Genomic DNA, 10,808 nt, shown 5'->3' on the forward strand with positions numbered 1-10,808 from the left:
ATCTGACAAAGAGAACTGTGATTCTCGAAAGCTTATGCTACAGTAAAGTTGGTTAGTCTAAAAGGTGCTACAGGACTCTTTTCTATTAAGGGCACCTAAGAAGCTTTGAATTTGAACCCAGGACTTCCAGGACCTACTCAAACAACTGTACCCCACCGGCTGCCTCTTTCTCCTTGCACAGTTTCCTCAACATTCCTTCTGCACTATTCCAGCAAGTAGCAGAAGGGTTGCAGGGGAGGCAGCTTGCACACACACGCAGGCACAGTTGCGAGGCCAGGCCTTGAAGGCAGGGAAAGAGAAGCCTTCCAGGGGTCAGCTGTTATGCACCCCCCCCCATCCTTGGTCACTCCAGGTTGCTGAATGGCTGGGACCTGCCAAATGTGACGTCTTCAATTGTTTTGTCATTTCTGACTATTTATTCCAGCATGCTGCTCCCTCAAGTATTGAAATGCAAAATCTGAGCGCTGCCCCGAAGAGCTTACAGTCTAAATGTTAAGATCAAAAGACATGACAAAGAGAGCAAGGGACAAAGCCCCCCTCCCAAGCATTTCTTCATTCCTATCGCAACAGGACAGGCCTATATAAATAAAGTGGTCTTGTCTCAAGTGGCGTTTCTTGCGCTATATCAGGGTTTCCCAACCTTTTTTCCACGGAGGAACCTCTAAATTAATTTTTCAAAATTCTGAGGAATTCCTACTTATGAAAACATTTACAGGCCAGAAAAAGCTGACAGTGGAAGTAATTCAATTACTGCTAATTTATAATTTAGCATAGATCACTGGATCTATGCTAAATTATTGTCATTTGTAATAGAAACATGTACATACAGAGCTTGAAGGCACCCCCAAGGGTCATCTAGTCCAGCCTCCTGCTCAATGCGGGAAATCCACAGCTATCTCCCCCCCGCCCACCCGTCTCCCCTTTCCTATCCCCAGAGAAAGGCAAAACACCTCCAAGATCCCCACCTTGTTGTCAGTGCTGTGTCAAAATACGATACTTTGAGGGAAAGTTGGAATTTTTTATGGTATTTCAAATTATTTTATTCATTTATTCCCTGATTTCTTGTGGAACCCCTGACAATGTCTTGTGGCACTCGGAAACACTTGCTATGAACTCCACACACAGGCCCCTTCAACCCCGGATCCTCCCAGGCCCGCCTCCTGGCTGAGCCCCTCCCTCCAAGCTCTCTGGTCACAGCTGGGAACCTGGACTTTTGGGGTGACAGTTGCAGCGTAAAGCCCCCCCGCCCCCCCCCCCCGCTGTCCACCTTATGTAAGAAATGTGAGGTTGTTCTTTTTCAGCACTTTACAACTGGCCCAGGGAGGCTCGATCTCGGAAGCTAAGCGGGACGCCCTCGGTTAGTGATTGGACGGGAGGCCTCCAACAAAGGCCAGGGTTGCAGAGGCAGGCACTGGCAAGCCACCTCTGAATGCCTCTTGCCACGAAAATGCCACCAAGGGGTCCTCATAATTCAGCTATGACTTGATGGCCTTCTCCACTGCCTCCACCACTTAACAACTAACTACGGGGCGAGTTTTATCTTTGAAGGAAAGTGGCAGGGGTGTGTTTTTCTTGGCCTTTCTTCACCATTGTTGTCCGGTTCCAGATCTCTATGGGCCGAGTCCAGCTGCATTATCCATTGTATGGATAATGTATGTGCCTTCCTATTGATTGTGCCTTCCCATTGTATGTGCCTTCCTATTGATTGTGTTGACTTATTCTGTGTGATTGCCTTGAGTCCCAGTGATAAAGGTGGGCTGTAAATACAAACAAATCAGTGTTTCCTGCAGGGCAGACTTTTTTGTACGCCGTCTTCAGCCACCATGCTTGGTGGGAGAGGCAGCATTATAATAAATAAATATACCAAGGGGGCACTCGGTGATAATGTTGTGTTCTGGGGGTGGGAGGGCAGTAGTGGATTAAAGAGTAAGAAACTCTGCACTGAACAGTCTGGGGCCAGCCAGGAACTCTCAAAAGGCTTTTTTCTCCTGTGCATCCCTGGCTGCGCATCAAGATCCACCTCAGAGCCCCTGCCCGTGGTGACACGAGACAGGGTCTTTTGGGCCATGGCGCCAGTGCTGTGGAGGGCTCCCCCCTCTTGGGGGAGGTTTACGTGCCGGGCAAAGGGACGTGCCTGGCCCATAGCGTGCCAGGCAAATCGCGACCGTGTGGGCGCCTTGCTTTTCACGGCAGGCTTCCCTCCCTTCTGCTGGGTCGGGTGAGATCTGTGGCCGCTCCTCTGCGGCGGGTTTCCGTGGCTTCTGGCGCCGTTGCTTCTTGAGCCATCTTTGCCTTGGTGATTATGGGAGGGGGCGTCTTCTGTTCGGCATTATGAGGTTTGGGGATTCTGTGAGCTGCCCTGTGGCTTCTCAGACCCACAAGCAGGACAGACCCTTTTAAATACAGGAGTGAACGGAGAGGGGCCGACGCCTCCCCCCGCGCGGGGCGCCCGCCCTGGCTCTGCCCCCCGCCCCACCCCACCCCACCCCCGAGCGCCGCCGGCAGAGAAATCGCCCATCTGTTCTCTGCCGCCGAGATCCAGCGGCTTCTCCCTGGCAACAGGTGACAGCGGAGCAGGAAGGCAGGCCATTGGCTGACCGGGAGCGGCGCCCTCTGCCCGGAGCCGCCGGCTGGGGCGGTGGGATTCTCCCGCAGGCTCAGAGCGCCGCTGGGGCAGGCGAGGATGGGAGCCGGGCGAGGCAGCCTGGCGCTGGGGGCCTTGGCTTGGCTTTGGGGGGCCGCCGTCACGGCTGCCCTGCAAGGTACCGTGCTCCGCGTGGGGCGTGCGGGTGGGGGGGGGGGGTGCTTGCCCCGTGCGCACTTTCTGGCTGCGTGGACGCCCAGCTGGGAGTACCGGGGGAGATCTGCGCCGTGCATCGCGGGGAGGGGGGCGGGGGGGCATCGCTTTCATGGCTGCTTCGTGCCTCCCCCCGGGCCAGCTGCCTTCTTTGCTTCCTGGCGTTCTTAGCAAGGGCAAACTTCAATCAGGCAGGCTGCAGTGCGCAGGAAGCTCCACCCGCTGAATGCCTGCCTGCCCCGGCTGCCTTGCCTTTCGCTTGTGGCGCGTGGTCTCTCTTACCAAAAGCGACATCTTCAACTGAAGAGCATGAGGGGATGAGCCGGTGCTGTCCCTTCCTTACATGCCCAGGGTAATGGCGATGGCCTCTTTGGGGTCAGGGAGGAATTTCCCTCCAGGCCAGGTCGGCCAGGGATCCCGGAGGGCTTTTTGCCTTCCTCTGGGCAGAGACCGCTGTGGGAGGTGAGGTGGGGGGGCAGTTTTGAGCTTCCTGCTTCAGGTAGGGGGCTGAACGAGATGGGGGTCCCTTCCAGCTCCGTGTTTCTAAGCCCAAGCCTGACTTTACGGCCTGCCTGTTTGCAAAGGAACGAGAAGGAGAGGAGAATGGAGCTGTGCAGCAGGCCGCTTTAGGAGGGAGAGAGGATCGAGATTTGCCGCAAGCTTTTTTCCTGTGGCCTCTTCCTTTTACTGCACTGACTTCTACCTTGGTGGCCCTCTTTCTGCATTATGGACATCCTGCCCCACAATTTTTGTTTGCTTGTGTACTTTGTTGTCCAGTTCTGCCATCCTAGTCCTACGGCCCTGGTCATTGGACTAGCTTAGCTTTGTGAGGCAAGTTGCAGAAGGCAATTTTGACTGTGGGGGGGGGCCTTGACAGCATGTCCAGATGTTCGCATTGAGGGATGCTCAGAACTGGTGGGACGACAGAAGTGGCACAGCAGTGCCAAATGAAAACACCTGGGAATTCCCAGCACGGCACACTTGAAAATGAAGATACCAGCCCCAGGTCAAGAACCGCTGCCTGAGGATCCTCACACACACACACACACACACACCATTATTGTGCACTTTTGAATGTTCTTTTCACTGCTGTACAACTAACTGTAACAATTCCCTTTATTTTTTAAAAAAAAAACACGGTTTGAATGTTTAATAGCAAGTTTGATCTTGCAGCCAGCCGGTCCGGTTGGCCATGCAAAACAGCTGCGACGGAAGCACATCCAGCAACTTTTATTGTCTGGGGGTGCCTTTACGGCTGCGTCGGGTGTGCATGGAAAGGAAGCAGAATATCGGCTTAGTGCCCCCGTCTGCATCCGGTCCTGTGGCTGAAGAGCTGGGGGGGGGGCTTTGCTGATTTAAACCTACCATCCTTCCCAGTGAGAGGTGCAAAAAGGCAGGCAGATATTTGCATGAACTGGTTGAACACTTGTTTTTAAAGGCTTCCCAAGTCACTGCCTTGCATGCCAGGTCGCTCAAAACATAAAGATAATTCAGCACAGAGCGCTGCTAGCTCAGGTCTCAACGACAGGAATATGGATAGTTTTCTGTTAGATTTTTTTTGTTGTTGGTAAGAAAGTCTGTAGGGTGCCTTGCCCCAATGGCTGGGCCAAAGGTGGGTCCCAAAAGCCTGCAGCGACATGTTCCGCCCCAAAACATAAAACCATTTTCTGAGATGGGTGCAAATCAGCCCATCCAGTCTAGATTCCACCAGTTGCCTTCCAGTAACAGGCCACAGGGAGACCTGGATCACTGCGCCCCACTCAACCTGCATGGCCGATGTGGCAGATCTAGCCCAGCCAGGACACCATGCACCTTGCAGCATAAGAGACACCATGTGTGGCGGAGTGAGGGGCGCATGAGGGTGGGTCTGCAGGCTTGAAGTGGGACGGGAGAGCTTGGGGCTTTCTCCCGCCCGCCCTCCCTCCCTCTCACATGCCTTTCTCCCCCTCCCTTCTCCAGAGAAGCCCGTCCATCTCTTCTCCCAGGTCTTCTTTTGCCAGAGAGACCCTCTGCTTTTCAACTTGGCCCAGGCACTAGACAACGACCAGCTCTTCTGGTTCGACTTTCCCAATTCCAGCTGGCATGCGCGCCTGTCTGCCTTCCATCCTGAGGTGCCAAGCCGGATGCCCTTGGCCAATGTCAGCGCACAACTTCAGCTCTGCAGGACGCTGCTCACAGCCCTCTCCAACTTCTCTGATGAATATATACAAATGCCTGAAGCCAAAGGTAAGAGCGGTTTTGTTTCCACACGGAGGCCCCAGCAGGAAACTCACTTGGGTATCAGATTGGGGCCTGCCCTGCAGTATCTGGCCTTTCCACTGGGCAGCTCAAGGCACTGTATGTGGCTCTCCCTTCCTCTGCTTTAGCCTCAAAATAACCTTGTGAGGTAGGCTGGCCAGAGAGTGAGTGACTGGTCCCAGACTACCTAGCGAGCTTCCATGGCTAAGTGTGGATTCGAACCCGAGTCCCCAAAATCCTGGCTTGCCTATTATACCACAGCATGCTGCAGCTGTTTTTGAATAAAGATTTCTTCCTGATCTCTCAGGCCTCAGTGTTTGAAGTAAAAGCCATAACCACACCCATTCGCTGAACTGATTGTTTAAAAGGCACCGATACTCCAAGCACCAGCAACAGTGAGAAAAGTTGGGTCATGCTTAAAACTAGTACATAGGAAAGGGCAGCCCAGCCCCCCAGGTTGGGGGTGGTATGTCTTGATGGCTCAAAGAAACTCCAGTAACAGGCAAAGAGAGGTGGGGGTACGGGCTTCTGCTGTTACGGGGCCAGCATAGAAAAGTCCCATCTCTACAGAGGACCCGGGGTCCGAAATAAAGGCCTCCTTTTGTCGTTCACACGGGGCTCTCCTGACGGGATCCTTGGTGTCAGCCTCCGTTCCCCACAGAACTAGCCCCCCAAGAGCTTCCACCACAATCAAGTGGTTTGTCACGAAAGGGAAGCGCCTGCCCCTTGGAAGAGGGACGCCCTCTGCGCAGGGAGGAGGAAGGCGAATGCCTCTTCCTAGCTGGCTTGAGCCACAAGCGGTGTTTGCACTTTTTAAAAAGTTAGTCTTGTTTTTTTGGGGGGGGGGAAACCCCTGTGACTTCATCAAATGGCTTTGAGGGATTAAAGTAACTTAACGTTGCCGGGCTAGATCTGATCAATGTTATAATTTCTGGAAGAAGATCGCAATTTAAAATTCATTTGGACTATAAGGAATTGTTGCAGACTAGCAACAAAGCCCGTTGTGTTTAACAATGCAACGGGCTGTAGCGGGGGCTTGTGAGGGCATGCACAGCCCCAGCAGCGTTCCTACGCTCCACAGCAGGCCGATTTCTGCCCTGCAGCATTCCTGCGCTGTGCACTGGCCCAATTTGGCCTCAAATGGTGGAAATCAGGCCAGTGCGGCGCGCAGTAGCTCCCCACAGCCCGCTGCAACACCCCGGCCTGCTCGGGACGTGCTGAGGGCTGGGCCAGCACCGTGGGCTTCCCTGGTGCCTTGGCGGCCGCAGTGTCACAACCCTCCAGGAGGTAAAGGAGATGGTCGGTGCGGGAACCCGGCCCTCCCCACCAGCGCATTGGGTGGTAGTGCTGGACCACACTGGGCCTTCCAACAGCCTCTGCAGAGCCTTGGGAGGGGTGCGCCGACACGCCAGCCCTCCCCACCCCCTCCTAAGCAAGACGTTTTGGCAACAACCCTTTATCCTTGTGCAGGCCAGAGTGCGTCTGCACAGGGATAAAAAGTGAGTCGTCGCCAATGTTGATGGCTTTTTATACATTAGGATTCTTTTATTGCATCCTTGAAAGTTATTTTTTCTTTTGTTGGAAGGCAAGGATTGGACCTTGTGCAAGCAGTCAGTGAATGTGTCCCACAATTGCATTATGGCCCCTCCCACGCCGCGTCTGTCGGTGGGGGGGAGGGTTGCAGGCGCCTCTTTTGTATGTTTGACAATCTCGTGATTCTTCAGCCGGTCAAGAGACTGTCATTGTGTGGCTTCCAGGCGCCAAAGGCCTCAACGGCCCTCCTGTCGTCTCCTCTCACAGGTATCCCGCAGGTCTCCATCTTCACTCGCCATCCTCTCCAGCTGGGGAAACCCAACACCCTGATCTGCTCCGTGACCAACCTCTTCCCGCCATCAGCCAACATCAGCTGGGAGAGGAATGGGAAGTCGGTGACAGGGGAGGCCTCCACCACTCAGGCTTACCCGGTGCATGCGCTGGAGTTTGACTTTGAGCTCTACTCGTACCTCGAGGTGACCCCCCAGGAGGGAGACGTGTACAGCTGCAGCGTCACGGCCGCGAGAGACACGCACAGCAGCCTGGCTTACTGGGGTGAGCCGCTTGCTCCCACTCCCCTGCCCCACAAGCGCCCTCCGGACCCACTCAGCAGACTAACCCGTGCCCCCCGTTATGTCTCCTCCAACAGTCCCCAAGGATCCCGTTGCCTCCAGCTTCCTGGAGAACTTAGCGGGCGGAGTGGCCATCGCCGTGGGGGCTGTGCTTGCTGTCTTGGGGACCTTCCTAATTGTCAAGTCTCGCACAACCAGCAGTGCCGGTATGCCAGGATGCCTGGGTCCTTTGGGGAAAGTCCTTCCTCCCTTCCCTCCCTCCCTCCGAGGCTGAAGGGCAATAACATACTTCTAAATAGCCATGTCCCAATGGCCTCTTAACCTGCCGCAGCCCAGCTGGAAGGGCATCCCGCTGAATCCCAGGGCAGTTGAGTCCCGTCTCCCGGATTTTCCTCCCAGGAGCAAAATGGGCTCATCCCGTCACGTCTTATGAAGGAACTTTTGCAGACACACCCAGACCCAGACCCAGACCTGCCTGGTTACTGACCTGGAGGCCTTGCTGCTGTGGCTTTTGAGGGGTTTTTTGTTTGTTTTCCTATTCCAGTGTCTTACAGCTTGGCTGACTGGCTCGAGCTCTCTAGAGCTCCATCCTGCAGTCCACCTGCCATCTGCTTATAGCACGTGGTGGTCTGAGATGGCTGGTTTATTCTGGGGGCTAGGATTAGGTTTCCCAACCTCCAGATGGTGGCTGGAGATCTCCCAGAATTACAGCTGACCCCCAGCTGTAGAAATCAGTTCCCTTGGAGAAAATGACTGCTTTGGAGGATGGACTCTACGGCATTATACCCTGCTGAGGTTCCTCCCCTCCCCAAACCCCGCTCTGTTCAGGCTCTACCCCTAGAATCTCCAGATATTTCCCAGCATAAAGCTGGGAGAGACGGGAGGATGAGCCCCTCTTCAAGGGAGCGGACAAGAAGGCCCCCAGCCCTGTTATGCTGATACAACTGAAATTGTGCTCTGGCTAGGGCTCTGGCAAACCTCCAGGGAAAAAGTATTCCTCTGGTCTGGCTGTTGGCACATCAAGCACAGAGGGAGAGAAAGGGCCACTCTCTGTGGACTGCAGGTGCCCCTGGAAAAAGGCGGCGGCTCACAGCTTTTAGGGCCTTACAAGTGACCGTCTTTGGGGCCCAGAGGCAGCTGTGGAGAAGGGAGGGGCCTTGACACCTCCAGCCTTTCACACCTGATTTCCTTGTGGCGCTTGGAAGGAATGCGTGGAGAATGGAGGCTTCCCTCATAACGGACAAGCGTCTCCTGCCCGGGAGCAGCCTGAGGCTTCCATGCGCCGGGCGGTCTATGACTTGTCAGAGACGCATGCGCTGAACAGGATTAGAATTTGCTAAACTCAGAAGCTTTTACTGCTGTATTATTAACACCATCCTCTGATCTGCTTTGATCCCCGTGACACACACACACACACACCCCGCCCCAGCCACTTCGTAGTCGCTCAAAGGAGGATTCTTGTTTCCAGGATCACATGAGATGGGATGGGATGGGGGGGGTCTTGAAGTATCCCATAAAGGACCAGCGGAGTTGGGCAAAATGGGTGGGGGCTGAGAAGGGGAGAGGCTGAGCGGTTGCAGTACCATCCCGGCTTGCAGGTCTCAGGTTCGACTCCTGACAGCTCCGGAGAAAGGTCGCCCGGTGTCAGAAAGGCCCTTCTCAGCCTCAGAGGGCCCCAGAGAGCCACGCTGCGAAGCAGAGGAGCCCCGGCTGAGCTTGGGGGACCAGAGGCCTCCTCTGTGGAGAGCAGCTTCCCCCATCCATATCTGACGAGCGCAACCACTTTCCAAAGGGTTCTCAGTACCACAGGCATTAGAAAGAATACGCCCCCCCCCCTCCAGAAATAATGTCCAGTTCTAGACATGAATCCCAAACGGAAGCTGTCCTGTCACAAATGAGGCATTTCCAAGACGTTCTGAGGTGGGGCAGGGACTCCACTGGCCCAACCCTGGCTTCAGCGGGAGGGGGCAGAGAGAAGAATCTCCCAGGTTCTGTGGGGCAGAGAAGGGAAGCTGGCCAGTAGAAGAGGGGTCAGGACGGGCCTCCAAACGTGCCCTGTGCTGCGTCAGCCCACCATCTTGCCTCTTCGCTGGCCCGAGGGTGTCTCTCCAGGGTCTCAGGCAGCGAAGGACCCTTCCCAGCACTGGAGATGCGGCCTGGGGATGAGCTGGAGGGGGGGGCTCTCTTCTGTGTCCAGCAGGAGAGAGCTCTGGCCCAGAGTCACACCTCTTTGTCTTTTGGGATGAGGAGGGCAGGAGAGGGGAGGGGAGCAAAGGGGGCAGGCCGGAAACACACATCCCCAAGCCCCCCCCCCCTTTCTGATGTGTTCTCTCTTCCTCAGAATGAGCTGCCACGTTCTCCCGCTGAAGGCCTCCGACCGCGCCTGGCTCTCCTGCCCTCGGCTCCACTGAACTCTGGCCCGAAGTGCCCTGTCCAGCCAATGCCTTGTGGATCTCTGGACCTGAACAACAGAGGGAAGGGCATGCCAGCCAGGCTGTGCCCCTTTGGGCTGCTCCATCCCCAGCCAGAGACGCCCCTCTCACCCCTACCATGGGGCAGTCAGCCGAGGGGGTGGTTCCAGGCTTCCCCCTGCAGACACCCCCTCTCCTTGCCTGCCCCTTCTCCCTCCTGCCTCTTCTCAAAGCTCCAGGCAGGGCAGAGAGGTGCTACAGCAATGCCCCCCCCAAAGTGGGTGGCTCTTCCGTGGCTGCCCCCAGTGCCAGCCAGGGCTCGCCCCACCCCTCCACGCCAGGGAGGCGTTCCTCAGTCTTTTGTGTGGAAACTCAGCCAGGTGTGGATAAGAATCTGGCTGTGCTCCGGATTGGCTTTGAGGGGGGTCCGGTGGCCGAGGTGGGAGGGGGCCAGTCTGTCGGCTGCTCCTTTCAGCATTGAATATCCTGGCCCAGAAGAGGGTCAGGCGCTCCTGCAAGCTGCCCGAGCACCTCCAAACCTCCCAGCGGAGAAGGTCTCCGCTCTGGCTCTACTTCGGAGGTCAACAACAACGGAATCTCTGAGGAAAGGACTTGAGGGGGGGGCTGAGATTTGGGGGGGGTTCAATTGTTTTAAAATGAACCTGTGCTTCAAAGGGGGGGGGTCATAATTATAGCTCAAAACACTTTAACCCCCTTCTACCTTTCTCCCCCTTCTCTGTGGTGCTTGAATCCATGTCACATTAAAAGTGCCTTAATTTAAAAAGCCCTTTTCATGATAGGGTGGTGTTGTACGGGTGATAATTCCGTTGTGGGAGTCCCCCCCCTCCCCTTTGCACTTTACAGTCCCAGGAAGCGGGCGGGACAGTAAATATCACAGGGTCCTTTGGAAGATGCAGCTCAGTTCTCTGAATTGATTTTTAATAGCAAGACTCGAGCCCTCAAACCTGTAAAGCAATAATAAAAAGAGTGCCTCTGAGCGTGTATAGAGTGCCTTGTTGCCACATGTGTTCCTTTCCACATGCATGTGTGGATTCCCTAACTTGAGTGTGGTACACTTACCCAGAAACATGATCAATTTGGGGGGGGGGGGTTAAGCTCCATGTCCGGGGGAAACCTCCTCCCGCCGCCACAGCCTGGCTAGCTCGGAAAACTGACACACTTGCTAATTAGGGGGAGCAGAACATGCGATTTAGGGAACTTTTACCTGGACAGCAGACAGGCCAGAGCAACGTTGCT

The 10,808-nt window shown here is 55.2% G+C and overlaps 1 protein-coding gene across 1 annotated transcript; it reads left to right on the forward strand.

The window, feature by feature from the left end:
• Nucleotides 1-2,630: 2,630 nt before the first annotated feature.
• Nucleotides 2,631-10,548, forward strand: LOC129328506 (HLA class II histocompatibility antigen, DM alpha chain). Its single transcript, XM_054977613.1, has 5 exons — nucleotides 2,631-2,762; nucleotides 4,757-5,023; nucleotides 6,836-7,123; nucleotides 7,218-7,346; nucleotides 9,482-10,548. Exons 1-5 carry the CDS (start codon nucleotides 2,684-2,686, stop codon nucleotides 9,484-9,486), a joined length of 768 nt encoding a protein of 255 aa, XP_054833588.1. The 5' UTR covers nucleotides 2,631-2,683; the 3' UTR covers nucleotides 9,487-10,548.
• Nucleotides 10,549-10,808: the final 260 nt, after the last annotated feature.

The sequence above is a fragment of the Eublepharis macularius genome, chromosome 4, assembly GCF_028583425.1.
Source record: "Eublepharis macularius isolate TG4126 chromosome 4, MPM_Emac_v1.0, whole genome shotgun sequence".
NCBI classification, from domain to species: Eukaryota; Metazoa; Chordata; class Lepidosauria; order Squamata; family Eublepharidae; genus Eublepharis; species Eublepharis macularius.

What these genes read in the sequence shown, in the direction of transcription:
- LOC129328506 (XM_054977613.1), top strand. Translation starts at nt 2,684, where the DNA reads ATGGGAGCCGGGCGAGGCAGCCTGGCGCTGGGGGCCTTGGCTTGGCTT. An exon ending in CGTCACGGCTGCCCTGCAAG is followed by an intron (nt 2,763 to 4,756) that starts GTACCGTGCTCC and finishes TCCCTTCTCCAG; the next exon opens with AGAAGCCCGTCCATCTCTTC. An exon ending in CAGCAGCCTGGCTTACTGGG is followed by an intron (nt 7,124 to 7,217) that starts GTGAGCCGCTTG and finishes CTCCTCCAACAG; the next exon opens with TCCCCAAGGATCCCGTTGCC.